We start from the raw sequence: 24,376 nt of genomic DNA, 5'->3' as shown, positions 1-24,376 counted from the left end.
TCAGGCATTCAGGGAGAGCGGTAGGTGCCTGGAGTAGGTGGGCTCATATATAGAGCTGTCCGTGTCTGTAAGAATGAAAGGTGATTAGATCTGTGTGACAACTACGTCAGTGCGACAACCACAGAAGGCGCAGTTGTCACAGCCCCGCCCCTTCACTAGCATCACTGTAATATAGTCAATGATCATATAGCAGATTTAATGCGGGTACTATTACTACTTTTTGTTGTATAGCCACACGCCATATCACATCTCACCACTAGATGGCTATATAGCGCGCTTTATAAAGGTTGTGTACCACATCACAACATTTAAAGGGACAGTGCACTCCCTGATTAATGGACATGGACGTCATTGGTCGGGTCACCCTTCCTGGGGTGATCCCCTGTAAGGATCAGCATGTTTGTTATATGCCCTGCTAGACCATAGCTAGTACGACAGGATACTCCTCTGGGATTGTACACATTTTCCTAGTAAATCCCAGGGGTTACTGGACGGATTTGCAAGGTCCAAGGTTGTCAAATGTGGACAGCCCCTTTAACTTTGCAAATACTTTCCTATATTTATTGCTGTAGATTTCCTCCAGTTACCCCCACAGCTGTTTTCAAAATTCTGCAGTCTGCCCTTAGAAGCAGATAGTGTTTTAGATCCTCTATAGAGCCACATACGACTGACTGACTCCACTCTACCTGTATAACTACTATCACCTCTCTAGTACAAGGAAACCATCAGAATGCTGAACAAGGTAACAAGCATATAAAGATGGCAGAATTTACCTACAATGACTATACTAATGGGCAGGGGCAGGGCCGGCGTCAGCGCACGGCATAGTCGGGCAAGTGCCGGGGCCCTCAGAGCCTCTGGGGGCCCCCCGGCACTTGCCCGCCCCAGCACTTGCCTGTCCCGATTTCAGTTCATCGGCGTCCGACGGACGCCGATGAGCTGAATACATAGACGATTAAAGCAGGAGCTGTGAGCGCAGCTCCTGCTTTAAAGCCGTGGCCCGGCTTGCGTGTGTAGGCGCGATGACGTCATCACATCGCGCCTACACACGCAAGCCGGGCCGCGGCTTTAAAGCAGGACCTGCTCTCACAGCTCTTGCTTTAATCGCCTATGTGAATGGAGTGAGAGCAGAGAGAGGAGCGTCGGGGGAACGATGGAAGGTGAGTGTGTTTGTTTTGTATTATATTAAGGTGGAACATAATGAAGGGGGCCCATGAAACTGGGGGGCAAATGAAGGGGAGGGGGGGGAACGGCATGACACTGGGGAAGATGAAGTTGGTGGGGAGAGAACGGCATGAAACTGGGGACAGAGATGGAGGGGGCCCAATGAAACTGGGGGGGGGGGCAAATGAAGGGGAGGGGGGAATGGCATGACACTGGGGAAGATGAAGGGGGTGGGGAGAGAACGGCATGAAACTGGGGACAGAGATGGAGGGGGCCCAATGAAACTGGGGGGGGGGGCAAATGAAGGGGAGGGGGGAATGGCATGACACTGGGGACAGAGATGGAGGGGGCCCAATGAAACTGAGGGGGGCAAATGAAGGGGAGGGGGGGGAACGGCATGACACTGGGGCAGATGGGGGGGTGGAACAGCATGACACTGGGGCAGAGACGGGGGACATGAAACTGTGGGCAGATGAAGGGGGAGAACGTGATGAAACTGGGGACAGAGGTGGAGGGGGGGACATGAAACTGGGGGCAGAGGAAGGGTGTATATGAAACTGGGGGAGAGATGGAGGGGGGGGCACATAATTTACGGGTCACTGTAGGAGGATTATACTGTGTGGGAGCACATGATAAATGAATGAGTGGGCGGAGTCAACATAAAAGTGGGTGGAGCCAGATTTGCCACCGTGCATTTTTCCCCTCTTTCTACTCTTTAAAAGTTGGGAGGTATGGCGTTGGTGACGCCACACTCCTGCGTGACGTCACTTGCTTCATCTGCAACGCACAGTGTCTCGACTCCCCCGCCTCCTTTATAAGGGGGCCCACTGAGGCTCTGTCGCCCAAGGGCCCATAAAAACCTGGAGCCGGCCCTGGGCAGGGGTAAGAAAGTTGTTCATTGCTCTCCGACCGTCTCATTAGATTACTTACCCAAAATAGATGCGTTGTGCAATTCGCTTTTTGGCAAGCATGGGAAGCCCCTCTCTCTCCACCTATACAACATACAGATCATTATTACAAGATCAGTCATTCCCTTTGCTACCCTAGCACACCAGGGAAAAACATATTATCCCCTCTACTACCCGAGACCCCCACAGGAACCTCCTCTGCTATCCTAGACCACCATAGAAAAGGATATTATTCCATTCACTACCCTAGACCCCCAGGGAAACAAGTACCATCCCCTCCACTACCCTAGACAACTAGAGAGGAGGCTATTACACCCTTTACTACCCTAGACCCCCAGGGAAACCTCTAATATCCTTCTTCACTACCCTAGACCACTAGTGGGAAGGCTATTATGTCCTCCACTTCCCTAGATAACTAGATAGAAGGCTATTATTCTCTCCACTACCCTAGACCCCACCAAGGACACCGCTAATATCCTCCTTCACTACCTTAGACCACCAAAAAGAAGACTATTATTTCCTTCACGTCCCTAGACCCCCAGGGAAACCATTAATAACCTCCTTCACTACTCTTGACCACCAGAGAGAAGACTATTATCCCTCCACTACCCTTAACCACTAGATAAAAGGCTATTAATTCCCTTCACTACCCTAGACCGCCAGGGAAACTGTTAATAATCTCCTCCACTATCACAGACCAACAGATAAACAGTTACCACTACCTTAGATCCTAAGGAAAGTAGTGGTGGTCTAGGATAGTGGAGGAGGACATTAACAGTTTCCCGGGGGGTCTAGGGTTGTGACAGTAATAATATCTTTCTCCCTAGTGGTCTAGGGTAGTGAAGGGGCCTATTTATCCTTACTCTATATCACCAGGGAAGTTGAAATAAACCCTTTCAATACCGTAGAACACGAGTAATATTTGCATTTAACCCTTCACTGCACTAGACCACCGGGGAACATTACCATTAACACTAGAGGCTGTATGATGGTGGTATCTGACACTATATATTTAGTGTAGTGTGGGATGGAGCACCCACAACTACCAGGGACATAGGAGACATTGTTTGTAAGGCAGAACACGGAACTCTATAGAGAGGTTGGACATATAGGGGTAGGATATATATATATATATATATATATATATATATATGGGTAGGACAAGCCAAACCTACCAGTGCAGCACAAAGATGAGAATGATCAGCAAACCAGAGAATATATCTGAGAGAGTCCACATCACATTGTACTCAGCGGGGGTCTGAAAGACAATATAGTGAGAGATCATGTGACCTGGTGAGAGTATACAGGGAGGAGGAATCATATAATAGTCTATGTATAGAGTGTGACAGTATATAGTGTTATTGTCATTTACTGGTCAGGCCATGTTGGAGGTTGTAGTCGGGGCGTAACTACCGACGTAGCAGCAGAGGCAGCTGCCACAGGGCCCGGGACATTAGTGGCCCGGTGACAGCTGCTACCGCTGCCATCATTATACTCCGGGCTCTTTTCGGACCCCCGAGTATAATGATCAGCGGCCCGGGAGAGGTAAGAAACATAAAAAACACTGTTACTTACCTCTCCACGATCCAGGCAGGCTTCGGCCTAGTCATCTGACGTCTCATGACCCCGGCCTGCGTCCCAGGTCATGTGACGTCTGACGTCATTGAAGATAGACTACAGCGGAGGCCGACATTGTAGGAGCTGGGAGATAGGTGAGCAAAAGAGTTTTTTTTATGGTTTTCTCCCCCTGAGTCTCCGATAATTATACTCTGGGGTCTGAAAAGATCCCAGAGTATAATAATTGTTTATGGGTGTCCACAGTGGGACATAATAGTGTGTGCAGGGGCCACTATGGGGGATAATACTGTGTGCAGGGGCCACTATGGGGGATAATACTGTGCAGGGGCCACTATGGGGCATAATACTGTGTGCAGGGGCCACTACGGGACATAATACTGTGTGCAGGGGCCACTACGGGACATAATACTGTGTGCAGGGGCCACTACGGGACATAATACTGTGTGCAGGGGCCACTATGGGGGATAATACTGTGTGCAGGGGTCACTATGGGGGATAATACTGTGTGCAGGGGCCACTATGGGACATAATACTGAGTGCAGGGGCCACTATGGGACATAATACTGTGTGCTGGGGCCACTATGGGACATAATACTGTGTGGAGGGGCCACTATGGGACATAATACTGTGTGGAGGGGCCACTATGGGACATAATACTGTGTGCAGGGGCCACTATGGGACATAATACTGTGTGCAGCGGCCACTATGGGGCATAATACTGTGTGCAGGGGCCACTATGGGGGATAATACTGTGTGCAGGGGCCACTATGGGACATAATACTGTGTGCAGGGGCCACTATGGGACATAATACTGTGTGCAGGGGCCACTATGGGACATAATACTGTGTGCAGGGGCCACTATGGGGCATAATACTGTGTGCAGGGGCCACTATGGGGCATAATACTGTGTGCAGGGGCCACTATGGGACATAATACTGTGTGCAGGGGCCACTATGGGACATAATACTGTGTGCAGGGGCCACTATGGGACATAATGTTGTGTGCAGGGACCACTATGGGACATAATACTGTGTGCAGGGGCCACTATGGGGGATAATACTGTGTGCAGGGGACACTATGGGGGATAATACTGTGTGCAGGGGCCACTATGGGGTATAATACTGTGTGCAGGGGACACTATGGGGGATAATACTGTGTGCAGGGGCCACTATGGGACATAATACTGTGTGCAGGGGACACTATGGGGGATAATAGAGCGTGCAGGAATGCGTAGGAGGGGGTTAGTCGAGGTCTTTGGCGTCGGTCGGGGGGGCCATGTCAAAAGTTCACCACGGGGCCCTGCCATTCCTAGTTACGCCACTGGTTGTAGTGTTCTATGTATAGAATATAATATATTTGTATTATGGTCATGTATAGTCACCAGGTCATACCGGGAGATGTAGTGTATAGTGCTGTATATAGTTATTGCACATGTAACTATCACTGTACACTCAGAATATATTATATATATTACCATGAGAAACATGGGCGCCGTCATATCCTTCAGCAGCTCTATGTTATTTGTAGTAACGGAATGAGCTCCAGAGCACCAGGCCAAGGAGAAGAGCCAAGGCTCACTGATCACATACAGGTTAGTGGTGATATTAGCCACAGCGTAGACACTACAAGTACAAAAATAACCCCGGAGATCAGTTGTAGGAAGACACAGAAAGAACGTACATCATGGTCATATGTATATACACACACTCAGTGGCCAAAAGTCACGGGCAGGCGTGTCCCAGTGCTGGTTGTGTTGCCCAAACAGTGTGACGCGATGCGGCCTATGGCGCCAGTGTCGCCAGGATATCTGAGCAGTCTGATGCAGACAGGTGTCTCGTGAACATGGCAGCACGTCGCGAGATAAGTGACCTTGAACATGGGATGATAATCGGTGCAAGACGCATGAGGCATAGCATTTTGGAGATTACCCGGGAATTTGGGTTTCTGAGGTCAACAGTGTCTCGTGTGGACCTTCAATATCACAGAGACAACGTTGACAGACGCGTAAACCGGCGCACCAGTCGACCACGAGTGTTCGATGAATGGACGTCAAATCACCTCCGCAGACTCGTACGGGGCTCTCGATGGTCTACTGTGGGTCAATTCGCCGCCAATTTGAATGTAGGGTGCCAAGACCCCATTTCCACCAGGAGTGAACGCCGAGAACTGCACCGCATAGGCTTCAACAGTTGACACCTGACCCGTGTCCCTTTGCTGATGCCGCAACACATACTCCAAGACTGGCATGGGTCCGCAACCGTCATCATTGAACCATGGAACAGTGGCGGCATGTGGCATGGTCTGATGAATCACGGTTCCAGTTGTACAGAGCCGATGGGCGTGTGAGAGTGTGACGTATGCCCCATGAAGTCACGGATCCTGCATGCCAACAGGGACGTGTCCAGGCGGGAGGTGGCTCCGTCATGGTCTGGGCCGTGTTCACATGGTCACAATTGAGCCCCATCGTTCTGGTGTTAGAGTTCCCTGGTGGGGACGCTGTGTACCAACAGGACAATGCAACATGTCATCGCTCGTTGGTGGCACAGGACTGGTTTAATGAACACAAGAGTGACCTCACGACCCTCTATTGGAGTGCCCGCTCGCCTGACCTCAACCCCATACAGCTTTTATGGGATACTCTGGACACCAGTGTCCGCTCCATGGACTCAGCGCCAACCAATTGTAGGCTGCAGTGCAGACTGCGTGGATCAATATCCCTCCAGAACTCCTCCAACACCTCGTGGAGCCCAGGCAGTTATTAGGGCTCATGGAGGGGCGACCTCTATTAGTGGCGCATCTGGTACCTTCCCATGACTTTTGGCCACTGAGGGTATAATGCTATCCACAGAGGACAGTATTATAGTAGTTATATTCTTGTACATAGGAGTAGTATTATAGTAGTTATATTCTTGTACATAGGGGGCAGTATTATAGTAGTTATATTCTTGTACATAGGAGCAGTATTATAGTAGTTATATTCTTGTACATAGGAGTAGTATTATAGTAGTAATATTCTTGTACATAGGGGGCAGTATTATAGTAGTTATATTCTTGTACATAGGAGCAGTATTATAGTAGTTATATTCTTGTACATAGGAGTAGTATTATAGTAGTTATATTCTTGTACATAGGAGCAGTATTATAGTAGTTATATTCTTGTACATAGGGGCAGTATTATAGTAGTTATATTCTTGTACATAGGAGTAGTATTATAGTAGTTATATTCTTGTACATAGGAGTAGTATTATAGTAGTTATATTCTTGTACATAGGAGCAGTATTATAGTAGTTATATTCTTGTACATAGGAGGTAGTATTATAGTAGTTATATTCTTGTACATAGGAGGTAGTATTATAAGAGTTATATTCTTGTACATAGGAACAGTATTATAGTAGTATATTCTTGTACATAGGAGCAGTATTATAGTAGTTATATACTTGTACATAGGAGCAGTATTATAGTAGTTATATTCTTGTACATAGGAGGTAGTATTATAGTAGTTATATTCTTATACATAGGAGGTAGTATTATAGTAGTTATATTCTTGTACATAGGAGGTAGTATTATAAGAGTTATATTCTTGTACATAGGAACAGTATTATAGTAGTTATATTCTTGTACATAGGAGCAGTATTATAGTAGTTATATACTTGTACATAGGAGCAGTATTATAGTAGTTATATTCTTGTACATAGGAGGTAGTATTATAGTAGTTATATTCTTGTACATAGGAGGTAGTATCATAGTAGTTATATTCTTGTACATAGGAGGTAGTATTGTAGTAGTTATATTCTTGTACATAGGAGGTAGTATTATAAGAGTTATTTTCTTGTACATAGGAACAGTATTATAGTAGTTATATTGTTGTACATAGGAGCAGTATTATAGTAGTTATATTCTTGTACATAGGAGCAGTATTATAGTAGTTATATACTTGTACATAGGAGCAGTATTATAGTAGTTATATTCTTGTACATAGGAGGTAGTATTATAGTAGTTATATTCTTGTACATAGGAGGTAGCATTATAAGAGTTATATTCTTGTACATAGGAGCAGTATTATAGTAGTTATATTCTTGTACATAGAGGTAGTATTATAGTAGTTATATACTTGTACATAGGAGCAGTATTATAGTAGTTATATTCTTGTACATAGAGGTAGTATTATAGTAGTTATATTCTTGTACATAGGAGCAGTATTATAGTAGTTATATTCTTGTACATAGGAGGTAGTATTATAGTAGTTATATTCTTGTACATAGGAGGTAGTATTATAGTAGTTATATTCTTGTACATAGGAGCAGTATTTTCGTAGTTATATTCTTGTACATAGGAGCAGTATTATAGTAGTTATATTCTTGTACATAGGAGCAGTATTATAGTAGTTATATTCTTGTACATAGGAGCAGTATTATAGTAGTTATATACTTGTACATAGGAGCAGTATTATAGTAGTTATATTCTTGTACATATGAGTAGTATTACAGTAGTTATATTCTTGTACATAGGAGGTAGTATTATAGTAGTTATATTCTTGTACATAGGAGCAGTATTATAGTAGTTATATTCTTGTACATAGGAGCAGTATTATAGTAGTTATATTTTTGTACATAGGGGGCAGTATTATAGTAGTTATATTCTTGTACATAGGAGTAGTATTATAGTAGTTATATTCTTGTACATAGGAGCAGTATTATAGTAGTTATATTCTTGTACATAGGGGGCAGTATTATAGTAGTTATATTCTTGTACATAGGAGTAGTATTATAGTAGTTATATTCTTGTACATAGGAGCAGTATTATAGTAGTTATATTCTTGTACATAGGGGCAGTATTATAGTAGTTATATTCTTGTACATAGGAGTAGTATTATAGTAGTTATATTCTTGTACATAGGAGCAGTATTATAGTAGTTATATTCTTGTACATAGGAGGTAGTATTATAGTAGTTATATTCTTGTACATAGGAGGTAGTATTATAAGAGTTATATTCTTGTACATAGGAGGTAGTATTATAGTAGTTATATTCTTGTACATAGGAGGTAGTATTATAAGAGTTATATTCTTGTACATAGGAACAGTATTATAGTAGTATATTCTTGTACATAGGAGCAGTATTATAGTAGTTATATACTTGTACATAGGAGCAGTATTATAGTAGTTATATTCTTGTACATAGGAGGTAGTATTATAGTAGTTATATTCTTGTACATAGGAGGTAGTATTATAGTAGTTATATTCTTGTACATAGGAGGTAGTATTATAGTAGTTATATTCTTGTACATAGGAGGTAGTATTATAAGACTTATATTCTTGTACATAGGAACAGTATTATAGTAGTTATATACTTGTACATAGGAGCAGTATTATAGTAGTTATATTCTTGTACATAGGAGTAGTATTATAGTAGTTATATTCTTGTACATAGGAGCAGTATTATAGTAGTTATATTCTTGTACATAGGAGCAGTATTATAGTAGTTATATTCTTGTACATAGGAGCAGTATTATAGGAGTTATATTCTTGTACATAGGGGGCAGTATTATAGTAGTTATATTCTTGTACATAGGAGTAGTATTATAGTAGTTATATTCTTGTACATAGGAGCAGTATTATAGTAGTTATATTCTTGTACATAGGGGGCAGTATTATAGTAGTTATATTCTTGTACATAGGAGTAGTATTATAGTAGTTATATTCTTGTACATAGGAGCAGTATTATAGTAGTTATATTCTTGTACATATGAGTAGTATTACAGTAGTTATATTCTTGTACATAGGAGGTAGTATTATAGTAGTTATATTCTTGTACATAGGAGCAGTATTATAGTAGTTATATTCTTGTACATAGGAGCAGTATTATAGTAGTTATATTCTTGTACATAGGGGGCAGTATTATAGTAGTTATATTCTTGTACATAGGAGTAGTATTATAGTAGTTATATTCTTGTACATAGGAGCAGTATTATAGTAGTTATATTCTTGTACATAGGGGCAGTATTATAGTAGTTATATTCTTGTACATAGGAGTAGTATTATAGTAGTTATATTCTTGTACATAGGAGCAGTATTATAGTAGTTATATTCTTGTACATAGGAGGTAGTATTATAGTAGTTATATTCTTGTACATAGGAGGTAGTATTATAAGAGTTATATTCTTGTACATAGGAACAGTATTATAGTAGTATATTCTTGTACATAGGAGCAGTATTATAGTAGTTATATACTTGTACATAGGAGCAGTATTATAGTAGTTATATTCTTGTACATAGGAGGTAGTATTATAGTAGTTATATTCTTATACATAGGAGGTAGTATTATAGTAGTTATATTCTTGTACATAGGAGGTAGTATTATAAGAGTTATATTCTTGTACATAGGAACAGTATTATAGTAGTTATATTCTTGTACATAGGAGCAGTATTATAGTAGTTATATTCTTGTACATAGGAGCAGTATTATAGTAGTTATATACTTGTACATAGGAGCAGTATTATAGTAGTTATATTCTTGTACATAGGAGGTAGTATTATAGTAGTTATATTCTTGTACATAGGAGGTAGTATTATAGTAGTTATATTCTTGTACATAGGAGGTAGTATTATAGTAGTTATATTCTTGTACATAGGAGGTAGTATTATAAGACTTATATTCTTGTACATAGGAACAGTATTATAGTAGTTATATACTTGTACATAGGAGCAGTATTATAGTAGTTATATTCTTGTACATAGGAGCAGTATTATAGTAGTTATATTCTTGTACATAGGAGGTAGTATTATAGTAGTTATATTCTTGTACATAGGAGCAGTATTATAGTAGTTATATTCTTGTACATAGGAGCAGTATTATAGGAGTTATATTCTTGTACATAGGGGGCAGTATTATAGTAGTTATATTCTTGTACATAGGAGTAGTATTATAGTAGTTATATTCTTGTACATAGGAGCAGTATTATAGTAGTTATATTCTTGTACATAGGGGCAGTATTATAGTAGTTATATTCTTGTACATAGGAGTAGTATTATAGTAGTTATATTCTTGTACATAGGAGTAGTATTATAGTAGTTATATTCTTGTACATAGGAGCAGTATTATAGTAGTTATATTCTTGTACATAGGAGGTAGTATTATAGTAGTTATATTCTTGTACATAGGAGGTAGTATTATAAGAGTTATATTCTTGTACATAGGAACAGTATTATAGTAGTATATTCTTGTACATAGGAGCAGTATTATAGTAGTTATATACTTGTACATAGGAGCAGTATTATAGTAGTTATATTCTTGTACATAGGAGGTAGTATTATAGTAGTTATATTCTTATACATAGGAGGTAGTATTATAGTAGTTATATTCTTGTACATAGGAGGTAGTATTATAAGAGTTATATTCTTGTACATAGGAACAGTATTATAGTAGTTATATTCTTGTACATAGGAGCAGTATTATAGTAGTTATATACTTGTACATAGGAGCAGTATTATAGTAGTTATATTCTTGTACATAGGAGGTAGTATTATAGTAGTTATATTCTTGTACATAGGAGGTAGTATCATAGTAGTTATATTCTTGTACATAGGAGGTAGTATTGTAGTAGTTATATTCTTGTACATAGGAGGTAGTATTATAAGAGTTATTTTCTTGTACATAGGAACAGTATTATAGTAGTTATATTGTTGTACATAGGAGCAGTATTATAGTAGTTATATTCTTGTACATAGGAGCAGTATTATAGTAGTTATATACTTGTACATAGGAGCAGTATTATAGTAGTTATATTCTTGTACATAGGAGGTAGTATTATAGTAGTTATATTCTTGTACATAGGAGGTAGCATTATAAGAGTTATATTCTTGTACATAGGAGCAGTATTATAGTAGTTATATTCTTGTACATAGAGGTAGTATTATAGTAGTTATATACTTGTACATAGGAGCAGTATTATAGTAGTTATATTCTTGTACATAGAGGTAGTATTATAGTAGTTATATTCTTGTACATAGGAGCAGTATTATAGTAGTTATATTCTTGTACATAGGAGGTAGTATTATAGTAGTTATATTCTTGTACATAGGAGGTAGTATTATAGTAGTTATATTCTTGTACATAGGAGCAGTATTTTCGTAGTTATATTCTTGTACATAGGAGCAGTATTATAGTAGTTATATTCTTGTACATAGGAGCAGTATTATAGTAGTTATATTCTTGTACATAGGAGCAGTATTATAGTAGTTATATACTTGTACATAGGAGCAGTATTATAGTAGTTATATTCTTGTACATATGAGTAGTATTACAGTAGTTATATTCTTGTACATAGGAGGTAGTATTATAGTAGTTATATTCTTGTACATAGGAGCAGTATTATAGTAGTTATATTCTTGTACATAGGAGCAGTATTATAGTAGTTATATTTTTGTACATAGGGGGCAGTATTATAGTAGTTATATTCTTGTACATAGGAGTAGTATTATAGTAGTTATATTCTTGTACATAGGAGCAGTATTATAGTAGTTATATTCTTGTACATAGGGGGCAGTATTATAGTAGTTATATTCTTGTACATAGGAGTAGTATTATAGTAGTTATATTCTTGTACATAGGAGCAGTATTATAGTAGTTATATTCTTGTACATAGGGGCAGTATTATAGTAGTTATATTCTTGTACATAGGAGTAGTATTATAGTAGTTATATTCTTGTACATAGGAGCAGTATTATAGTAGTTATATTCTTGTACATAGGAGGTAGTATTATAGTAGTTATATTCTTGTACATAGGAGGTAGTATTATAAGAGTTATATTCTTGTACATAGGAGGTAGTATTATAGTAGTTATATTCTTGTACATAGGAGGTAGTATTATAAGAGTTATATTCTTGTACATAGGAACAGTATTATAGTAGTATATTCTTGTACATAGGAGCAGTATTATAGTAGTTATATACTTGTACATAGGAGCAGTATTATAGTAGTTATATTCTTGTACATAGGAGGTAGTATTATAGTAGTTATATTCTTGTACATAGGAGGTAGTATTATAAGACTTATATTCTTGTACATAGGAACAGTATTATAGTAGTTATATACTTGTACATAGGAGCAGTATTATAGTAGTTATATTCTTGTACATAGGAGTAGTATTATAGTAGTTATATTCTTGTACATAGGAGCAGTATTATAGTAGTTATATTCTTGTACATAGGAGCAGTATTATAGTAGTTATATTCTTGTACATAGGAGCAGTATTATAGGAGTTATATTCTTGTACATAGGGGGCAGTATTATAGTAGTTATATTCTTGTACATAGGAGTAGTATTATAGTAGTTATATTCTTGTACATAGGAGCAGTATTATAGTAGTTATATTCTTGTACATAGGGGGCAGTATTATAGTAGTTATATTCTTGTACATAGGAGTAGTATTATAGTAGTTATATTCTTGTACATAGGAGCAGTATTATAGTAGTTATATTCTTGTACATATGAGTAGTATTACAGTAGTTATATTCTTGTACATAGGAGGTAGTATTATAGTAGTTATATTCTTGTACATAGGAGCAGTATTATAGTAGTTATATTCTTGTACATAGGAGCAGTATTATAGTAGTTATATTCTTGTACATAGGGGGCAGTATTATAGTAGTTATATTCTTGTACATAGGAGTAGTATTATAGTAGTTATATTCTTGTACATAGGAGCAGTATTATAGTAGTTATATTCTTGTACATAGGGGCAGTATTATAGTAGTTATATTCTTGTACATAGGAGTAGTATTATAGTAGTTATATTCTTGTACATAGGAGCAGTATTATAGTAGTTATATTCTTGTACATAGGAGGTAGTATTATAGTAGTTATATTCTTGTACATAGGAGGTAGTATTATAAGAGTTATATTCTTGTACATAGGAACAGTATTATAGTAGTATATTCTTGTACATAGGAGCAGTATTATAGTAGTTATATACTTGTACATAGGAGCAGTATTATAGTAGTTATATTCTTGTACATAGGAGGTAGTATTATAGTAGTTATATTCTTATACATAGGAGGTAGTATTATAGTAGTTATATTCTTGTACATAGGAGGTAGTATTATAAGAGTTATATTCTTGTACATAGGAACAGTATTATAGTAGTTATATTCTTGTACATAGGAGCAGTATTATAGTAGTTATATTCTTGTACATAGGAGCAGTATTATAGTAGTTATATACTTGTACATAGGAGCAGTATTATAGTAGTTATATTTTTGTACATAGGAGGTAGTATTATAGTAGTTATATTCTTGTACATAGGAGGTAGTATTATAGTAGTTATATTCTTGTACATAGGAGGTAGTATTATAGTAGTTATATTCTTGTACATAGGAGGTAGTATTATAAGACTTATATTCTTGTACATAGGAACAGTATTATAGTAGTTATATACTTGTACATAGGAGCAGTATTATAGTAGTTATATTCTTGTACATAGGAGTAGTATTATAGTAGTTATATTCTTGTACATAGGAGGTAGTATTATAGTAGTTATATTCTTGTACATAGGAGCAGTATTATAGTAGTTATATTCTTGTACATAGGAGCAGTATTATAGGAGTTATATTCTTGTACATAGGGGGCAGTATTATAGTAGTTATATTCTTGTACATAGGAGTAGTATTATAGTAGTTATATTCTTGTACATAGGAGCAGTATTATAGTAGTTATATTCTTGTACATAGGGGGCAGTATTATAGTAGTTATATTCTTGTACATAGGAGTAGTATTATAGTAGTTATATTCTTGTACATAGGAGCAGTATTATAGTAGTTATATTCTTGTACATAGGAGCAGTATTATAGTAGTTATATTCTTGTACATAGGAGTAGTATTATAGTAGTTATATTCTTGTACATAGGAGCAGTATTATAGTAGTTATATTCTTGTACATAGGAGGTAATTTTTATTAGTAAAAACAAAACAAAAATACATTACATTCCAACAGAATTAGTAACTAATAATAATATAACATAAATCAGACATGTCCGTCAGATAACACAAATGATAATCACTTTAACTTAAGAGTCCATTGCTGGCAGGAAAAAAAAAGGGGAAAAAATAAATCCATAAATAAATGAACAGACTTATTTGCAGTGTTATCAGAGTATTCAGCAATCGATATTTACATTTCTCCACAATTTTACATTATCGGGCTTTTTTCTGACCTCCAGAGACTTTATCCACCTCAGTTCAGACATGATATATGTGACAGCAGCCATATGATGGAAGGGCTCTCTGTGTAGGGACACCTGGGTCCTCGTATGCCAGTGATAATATTTGATGACAGTTATGATAATGTACAGGGTCTCCCGGTTAATGTCACCTATATTAGTTGGGATGCCATATACAATCTCGGGGTATTTGAGAGACTGTAATCGGGGAATTTTCAGCCTCCGGGATATTTCCTGCCAGATCTTTCGCCCTCCCCAGCACTCCGATATAAAATGTGCCATTGTCTCCTCCTGCTGACAACCCAATGGACATGCCCGATCTGACACACTGAGATGTTTTAAGTTGCCTCTTACAAACAGCTTCCCATGCAAAGATAGCCAGGCAATGTCAAAGAACTTTGCAGGGAGCCTCAGACCAGTGAGGAGCCTCAGACTATCCTGCAGGGTTGTAGATGTGCAGTCCCTCAATGCCGGCTGGAGACAATAGAAGGTCTTACATACCCGGGTGTACAGATTTTTCCTGGTCTTACTCACCAGATAGGTCTTTTCAATTCCCCATTTTTTCAGGCACCTTATGCCATAGTCCAGATACTGGGGGAGGTAGTCACGAGTCGATCGACCCCTCTTAAGGCTGCCGCCTCGCACCCAGGATTCTGCAAAAGGCAATATCCAATTCCTGATACTATTTACCCACAGGGAGCCGTTATCTGAGTCCAGGCAACCAAAATTTACTTTTAGAAACATGGAGTCAAAAAACACCCTTGGATTTAACATATCCAGCCCACCCTCTCTCCTCTGTAGGTAGGTTATCCCTCTTTTTACTGGGTTCAACCTGTTCCCCCACAAAAGTTGGAAGAACAGGCTAAAGAGCCTAGCGGAGAAAGATTCTGGCAAAGGAAAGACAACAGAGACGTACAAGAAGACAGGGACCAGGTAAGTCTTCAACATTTTAACCCTTTCTCTATAGGTCAGCCTCCAGTTCTTCCATCGCTGAACCTTTGCATTTCCGGATTCCAACTTTTCTTCCCAATTTAGTCTGCAATTATCATCCCTCCCGAATTTCACCCCAAGGATCTTAATATAGGAGGAGGCCTGGGCAAACTGCGGCAGATCAAATGCAGGATCAGTATGACCCGTCCAGAGAGCTTGACTCTTCTCAAGGTTGACAAGAGACCCGGAGGCCCCTGAGTAACTTCTGATGGCTGCAGACAACATCTCCACCTCATGAGGCTCAGATATCACCACAGTCACATCATCCGCGTAGGCAACAACTCTCAGGGGCAAGCAGTGGGGGACCGGCGCCCCCTGAAAATCACACTCCTGCAGTGACCTAAGAAACGGGTCTATGGCAAACACATACAGTAATGGACTCAGTGGGCAACCTTGTCTCACCCCTGCCTCAACCCTGAAAGTATCACCCTGCCAACCATTAATCAGAGGAAAGCTCTCCGCCTCACGGTACAAAGTTCTCAGCCAATCCACAAATTGTCCCAGAATACCGTACTTTGTCAAAGTCGCCCATAGATACTCATGGTCTACTCTGTCAAAGGCCTTAGCCTGGTCAAGACTCACAACATATCTCCCACACCTCAGAGCTTTACATCTCTCAAACATCTCCCTTATCGAGATAACTGCTCCAGAGATGTTCCGCCCTTTAACTGTGCCAAACTGTGAGCCTGCCAACAGTGCCGGGGACAAACAAACTAATCTAGAGAAGAGAATTTTTGCGAGAATCTTCCTATCGACATTCAAGAGGGCAATCGGCCTCCAGTTCTTGATGTCACTAGGCTCTTTACCTTTAGACAGCAGGATCAGGGAGGACACTCTCATGGATGGAGGCATCAGGTGGTTTTCTAGACTAGTTTTGTATACATCCACGAGAATTGGTGCCAAGAGGTCTCGGAATTTCTTATAGAACTCAGCTGTAATCCCATCTGGACCTGGTGCCTTCTTCAGATGTAACTTATCTATGGCCTCTTTCACCTCCTCCACTGTTAACTCTGCTGTCAAAGGAGAAAAGTCCAAATCATTAGTATCAGGACCTGGAGTTGCCTCCAAGAATTGAGCCACCTTCTCTCTATCCAAAACCTTCTTCTGAAACAAGTCAGCATAGTAAGTTCTCACCACCCCCAGGATACCCTCCCGAGACTTCTGTAACACACCCTGGGAGTCAGTGAGACCTGTGACCGATTTATTTGCCACCCGCTCCCTGCAATTCTCAAAAGGATCCGGAGCCCCTAAGGACCCATAATCCCGTTCAAGAACCAGGGATGTATACCTGCGGTACTGATACTGACTGATCTCAGATTTCAGCCGGTCAATCTTCTGTTGGTCATCCCCGCCCGCCGAATAGAGTGACTCCAATTCTTTCCGCAGCCTGAGATACTGGCTATATTTACTCTTCCCCTTCTTAACTGACAGTCTCCTTAAGAGGGATCTGATCTCCTCCTTGACATCCTCCCACCAGTCTGCCATGTTATCATAAAACACCACTCTCTCAAGCTGGTTCTGAAATAGAGAGTGGACACAACTCCGGACACAGTCATCGTCCAAGAGGCTGGAATTGAGCTTCCATAGGCCTCTCCCAATATCAGGGCGTTTTGTGGAGCCCAAGCAAAAATACAAAGCCAGATGGTCAGAATAAGGGACTGTCTTTTCACTTTTCTCACTAACATGCTCAGCGGGACTGACCAGAGCTAAGTCTATCCGACTGCATCTACCAGCGCAGGAGTAAGTGAATTTTGGTTTCCTACCACCCTCAGTAAACACATCAGACAGACCAGCCTGTGAAATAATTCTGCTTAAGACCTTGGAGTCCCTGGTGAGAGGCCTACCAGTAGGTCTGTCACTGGATGACATGGTGGCATTGAAGTCCCCTGCCATGACTACCGGAACAGATGTAAACAAGTACTGCTTGACTTCATCAAACAGACGTGCCCTTTCCATCACCGACAGCGGTGGACCATAGATATTAATGAGTCGGAGCCTTCTGCCTCGGATGGTAACTTCTAAAACCAGGCACCTCCCCATCAAAACCTCAGTTAATCTGTGTATGGTGACATCAGGGGTGTTAAACAGTATAGAAACCCCGGCATAAGGCTCCACCGCCAGAGACCAGAAGGACGGGCCAGATTTCCATTCTCTCTCTGCTTCTCGTATTAGTCCTAAAGTATTTAAACGGGTTTCTTGTAAGAAATAGACATCGGCATCAAGATATCTCAGATGTTCATACACTGCGTGTCTTGTCCTCCTTGCTCGGATGCTATTCACATTACTAGAGATAACTTTAAGATAGAAACCTGCCATCAGAACAACTAGGAATATGAGAAACAGAGAGATGGGCCCCATTGTCATAGATCAGAGTCAGAGGTGTCCTGGTGACCAGCTGTTTCCATGTCTGATTCGGACTGCCCCTCATCTCGGTGGGGTCTCCTCTTATTGGGAGGATCGCCCTCTGGTTCATCCTCATACTCCGCCATCATTCGTGAGAGTTCTCTGTCTAGTTCTGCTTCTCCGTCTGACTCTGATAGGACACTAAATCTATTCCCCGTTGCAGTGACCTCGCCTGCACTACTTACTCTCATCTTTGTAGGCTTTTCTACCGTGGTCCACTCACCCTCAGGCTTACGGCTGGCTTTATCCTTCTTCCTCCTTTTATTATTGTTGGATGATCGGGCAGGAGAAGAGACGACCACTGAGGGTTGTACAACCTGCTCGACAACCTCCATGGTCGTCTCAATGGGACCTGACTCGGCCTGGTCTTGGGTGGTATCACCTGTATGTGGTTGAGGCTCCGCCTCCGTGACTACTGACCCTGACAATAGCGCCTCCTCCTCCTCCTGTATGTCATCAGCCGCTGCCAGCAAGTCCTCATCAGGGCTATCCTTACAGATGTTATGCCAGGCATCAGGACAATCTCTGTGGGGGTGACCGATCCTACCGCACAGGTTACACCTAATGTTTTGGCATGTGGCACTCACGTGGCCCATTTCATTACAGAGGCTACACTTTACCATGGAGCATACACTGGCCACATGGCCGGCCTTCCCACACTTGAAGCACTGGCGAGGCTGACCCGCATAGAAGCAGATCCCCTTTTCTCGTCCTATAAAGAATGAATTGGGCAGATGTTGGGTTATGTTGTTCTGCTGACGCAACTTCACCAGGACCCTCCAACCACCGGTCCAGACCCCGTCTTCATCCCTGTTCTTAGTAAGATCAGACATGAGGTCACAATGCCTCCTGAGCCAGATGACAATATCCTGAGGGGGAACGGCTTCATTCCAAAATACAATTGTGACAGAGGCTGTATCTGGCCTAGAGATGGGGATGAAACTGAACTTATCCCAACCTTCAGTATCTCTCAACCTGGTGAGATTGGCCCAGAACCGGTCCAGATCAGACATCAGCTTAAAACTAACATCGTACCCCTGGCGGTCAGGAAGGTTTATGACGGCCAAGATATCAGTCGGCACAAAGCCCATCTGGGTACATAGGAGCTCTCGGACCACAAACCTCCTATCCGGCAGATCCTCCTTGGCACCTCCGTGCCTAAACCTGACTACATTCCTCCTCCTGAAAGCCTGGCCTGTATAATTGGAGTTTGATGCAAAAGATGGAGCACCGCGGCTCCAGGCATTCCCTGAGGAGGTACGGCCAGATCCGCCATCTTGGCGTGTTTGTGGGCGCTGTGTGGGCTGCTGAGCACCTGTACCATGTGGTTCTGCTACTGTGCGAGTATCTAGAGGGGGAAAGTCCTGCACACTGGACTGTCCTGTGTCCGCCCCACCATCAACCTCTATGTCTGCAATATCACCAGACTCCAGAGACTGGACTGCAGAGGGGTCTGACGCCATAGATCGTGAAGGAACCCCCCCAGAAACACCTTCCCCTGCTGGGCCGTTATCACATACAGGAATATCCATAATATCAGGCACATTAGTCAGACAATCAGCGACAGCAGAGTCCTGCACAGCAGAGTCCATATTAGAATTATAGTCAGCGGCAGCAGAGTCCTGCATAGCAGAGTCCATATTACCACTACAGTCAACGGCAGCAGAGTCCTGCACAACAGAGTCCACAACCTGTAACCCCAAATATGTTACTCCCCCAGTACCTTCAGGTAAGAGTCCATAGTCCTGCTGCAATGACTTGTCTCCTGGGACTTGTGGTGTCTGCACAGCTGCTACTTCATTACCATTAGGCAGGGGTCCATGACCTGGTTGCAAAGTGCTGGTTGCTGGGACTTGTGGTGCCTTGCTGAGAATTGCTGCAGGTTTTTGCTGTTGCTTAACACTGGCCGCTTTCCCGTACAAATTCCCTTCCTTAAAAGGGAAACTTGCTGGCTGCAGAACCGGTTTTACATGGGACTGCTGGCTGCCACCTTGAGAGGGTTCAGACCCAGCTTTGGCACAAGGTGATGGTGACTTCTGGTATTCCTGGAACCGCTGCTGGTTTCTGTACGATTCTCCCACCGGTCCCATTTGCTCCAGTACAGTCTCGGTCTCCCGTACGTTCTCGGCGAGCTCTTTCGCCAGTGCGCTCAGCTTCCTGTCCAGTAACACCAGTTTCTCAGGGCATGCAGACTTTTTTAGATTATAGGCACATTCAATCTGTCTCTGCAGATATATTTTACTGGCCTTTAATGTCTCCAGTCGCTTGACCAGTGCTGGGATCTCATCTGCCAGGCGCAGTTCTGGTGCTCGCTCAGTAGCTGTGACAGTCTGTGCATTGTTGGAGAGCTTTGCAGGTTGGTTACCCACAGTATGGCTTCTGGTTGGTGTAGCCTGTGATTTCTGACATGCTACGGCTGTTGTCACTGCCATGGGCCCACAATGTCCAGACTGGGGACTATGTCCCAGTTTATTCCCAGTGACTGTACTGCTGGTACCTTGAAGCTTCCCCGCTGGTCTCCCTTTGATCTCCTCCACTGCCTTCACTACATTTTTGTGGTTGCTGCTACCAGATCTTGTCCGCTCAGACCGTACCAATACAGACTGCTGCATGTTCTCCTGCATGGTCTGCTTCTCCAGGGATGTTCTCCTCTGTCTGCAGGAGGGTGGGGTGGACTGGACACCTGCAACCTGCAATGGAGTCTGCACAGGCTGCAAAGTTTGCTTCTTACATTCAGCCATTTTGCTTGGTTGTTGCACCGTACTACTGCTTGCTTCCGTTACTTCTTCCTTTACAACTTTCTTCCCATCTTGGCTTGCTGCACTAGGACTGCTGACACACTGGACACGATTCCCATTACTGGGGACTTTAGGATTTTCATCCATTATTTTAGTTGTCTGGGAATTGCTTCCCAGAGAAGGCCTTGGAGCCTGGGCCTTGGCAGGGGAACTTCCCCACCCAGGGTGGCCCCGCCCTGGGCTATCTCCAGACATCAGGAGCCTCAGGAGAGCTACAAAAAACACGTCCTCACAGCTAGGAGGTAGTATTATAGTAGTTATATTCTTGTACATAGGAGGTAGTATTATAAGAGTTATATTCTTGTACATAGGAACAGTATTATAGTAGTATATTCTTGTACATAGGAGCAGTATTATAGTAGTTATATACTTGTACATAGGAGCAGTATTATAGTAGTTATATTCTTGTACATAGGAGGTAGTATTATAGTAGTTATATTCTTATACATAGGAGGTAGTATTATAGTAGTTATATTCTTGTACATAGGAGGTAGTATTATAAGAGTTATATTCTTGTACATAGGAACAGTATTATAGTAGTTATATTGTTGTACATAGGAGCAGTATTATAGTAGTTATATTCTTGTACATAGGAGCAGTATTATAGTAGTTATATTCTTGTACATAGGAGCAGTATTATAGTAGTTATATTCTTGTACATAGGAGGTAGTATTATAGTAGTTATATTCTTGTACATAGGAGGTAGTATTATAGTAGTTATATTCTTGTACATAGGAGCAGTATTATAGTAGTTATATTCTTGTACATAGGAGCAGTATTATAGTAGTTATATTCTTGTACATAGGAGCAGTATTATAGTAGTTATATTCTTGTACATAGGAGCAGTATTATAGTAGTTATATACTTGTACATAGGAGCAGTATTATAGTAGTTATATTCTTGTACATATGAGTAGTATTACAGTAGTTATATTCTTGTACATAGGAGGTAGTATTATAGTAGTTATATTCTTGTACATAGGAGCAGTATTATAGTAGTTATATTCTTGTACATAGGAGTAGTATTATAGTAGTTATATTCTTGTACATAGGAGCAGTATTATAGTAGTTATATTCTTGTACATAGGAGGTAGTATTATAGTAGTTATATTCTTGTACATAGGAGGTAGTATTATAGTAGTTATATTCTTGTACATAGGAGTAGTATTATAGTAGTTATATTCTTGTACATAGGAGCAGTATTATAGTAGTTATATTCTTGTACATAGGAGCAGTATTATAGTAGTTATATTCTTGTACATAGGAGTAGTATTATAGTAGTTATATTCTTGTACATAGGAGCAGTATTATAGTAGTTATATTCTTGTACATAGGAGCAGTATTATAGTAGTTATATTCTTGTACATAGGAGCAGTATTATAGTAGTTATATTCTTGTACATAGGAGCAGTATTATAGTAGTTATATACTTGTACATAGGAGCAGTATTATAGTAGTTATATTCTTGTACATATGAGTAGTATTACAGTAGTTATATTCTTGTACATAGGAGGTAGTATTATAGTAGTTATATTCTTGTACATAGGAGCAGTATTATAGTAGTTATATTCTTGTACATAGGAGTAGTATTATAGTAGTTATATTCTTGTACATAGGAGCAGTATTATAGTAGTTATATTCTTGTACATAGGAGCAGTATTATAGCAGTTATATTCTTCTACATAGGAGTAGTATTATAGCAGTTATATTCTTGTACATAAGGGATTAATAACCAGATATACTACCCTTGTCTTGTATAACTGCAGAATAGTCACTCCGGTATATATCACTATGTATAGGGGTCGGTGTCTGCAGTGTGATGTGACAGTGTGCAGGGTATATACAGATCTTATATAACAATACACTGGGTTGGTTTTCTCTGATCATGGACATCTCGCGTGTGTGTGGGCGACTATTGCTGTTAAGGGGCCATTAGACAGCGCAGTCGGCTGTGATCCTGGATTGTATAGCAGTGTGTGGATAACCAGCACTATCATTGTGTCACTGCTGCCAAATAATCCGGTTTATAAATACATTCCTTCTTATAACCTTAAATAATTCTTACTTCTTAACCCCAAAAAGTCTGATGAAAATTGGAAAAGTTCTCAAAAAGAAGTCACATCTTTTTGGAGATTTTGAATTTATGACAATAAATTTGGGACATTGAAAGACCTATAGATCCCAGATAGAACTGTTGCAAGTTTCCTTTTTTCAACAGCCCCACCACTTTTATAGAAAGTAAGTATAGTCGAGTGTGCATGTACCTCACCACCTACCGCATGAGCTGTGCTCAGGTATAACATCAATGGCCTTTAGTTCTTGCCCAAGATAAGCAGGAGGTTTATTCTAGTACATTATAACATGCAAATTTAAAGGGGAGAGGTCAGTGATGTCACAGCAGGGGTCAGTGATGATACAGCAGTTCATTGACTGTCATTCCAGAATTATGAATTAAAGCATTCTTACAATGGAGTTCCCCTATACATATAGAGTAGGAGCCTCATCACATAGGATATAATACACAGTGTGTGGGTCTACCTGATATCATGTTGGGACATCATACTGTACGGCAGGCTCACGTTCCGAATGTCATTGTCTTTAAGGTCTTTGAGTCTCCCTTTGCCACTATATATCTTCTGATAGTCGGAATATCCTCCCATGTGATTGGTCAGCCAAAAAACCTAAAAAATAATAACCCAGGTATTTGAAGAGTCAGAGGTCATATCTTCGTGTACACAGATATTATATACTTTCATGTATACCCTACACTCTGGGACACATCTACCATATGGCCGTTATATGGGACCAGGGGGTGGCATATAAAGTTAGTTTGGTGTAGATCAGGCGCGTAACTATCGGGGTAGCAGCGGTAGCGGCTGTCACAGGGCCCGGGACACTCGGGGGTCCAGTAGCATCTGCTACCTCTGCAGAATTTTTTTCTAATAGGCCGTTACCTGCTGGAGTAACTCCAGCAGGTAACGGGCCCTATTTACTGCATGAAGATGGAGAGGAGAGGAGTGGCCTCCTCCATAGTCCATCTTTTAACAGTAGTGAAGTCCGCAATTGCTGGCTTCACTACTGTACTCAAGCAGGGGCCGCCTGCTGTCTGGGCTCCTGCCTCCCTGCACTTGTATGGTGACAGTGGGCAGGAGAAATTTCTATCTCCTGCCCGCTGTCCCCAAGCCCTGATACCTTGTTTCAGCATCTATCCTAGTAAGTTACAGGACCTGTGTCAGGATGTCATCAAAGGTCCTTTAACCTACTAAGATAGAATCCGATTAAGTATTGTGTGGGCGGAGCTACTCAGATTGTACAGGTCAGT

The 24,376-nt window shown here is 40.8% G+C and overlaps 1 protein-coding gene across 1 annotated transcript in view; it reads right to left on the bottom strand.

The window, feature by feature from the left end:
• LOC142194137 (glycerophosphodiester phosphodiesterase domain-containing protein 5-like) overlaps positions 1 to 24,376 on the bottom strand; it is a 227,434-nt gene continuing 203,058 nt past the window's right edge. Inside the window, exons 12-16 of the mRNA XM_075263154.1 lie at positions 23,593 to 23,735; positions 5,125 to 5,272; positions 3,248 to 3,330; positions 2,095 to 2,156; positions 1 to 65 (exon numbers count right to left, since the gene is read on the bottom strand). Coding sequence (XP_075119255.1) covers positions 1 to 65; positions 2,095 to 2,156; positions 3,248 to 3,330; positions 5,125 to 5,272; positions 23,593 to 23,735 — 501 coding nt within the window. The remainder of the gene's footprint in view (positions 66 to 2,094; positions 2,157 to 3,247; positions 3,331 to 5,124; positions 5,273 to 23,592; positions 23,736 to 24,376) is intronic.

This window comes from Leptodactylus fuscus, chromosome 2 (genome assembly GCF_031893055.1).
Source record: "Leptodactylus fuscus isolate aLepFus1 chromosome 2, aLepFus1.hap2, whole genome shotgun sequence".
Classification (NCBI taxonomy): domain Eukaryota; kingdom Metazoa; phylum Chordata; class Amphibia; order Anura; family Leptodactylidae; genus Leptodactylus; species Leptodactylus fuscus.
The sequence above is the reverse complement of the archived record's forward strand: the minus strand, read 5'-3'. Positions and strand labels throughout refer to the sequence as shown.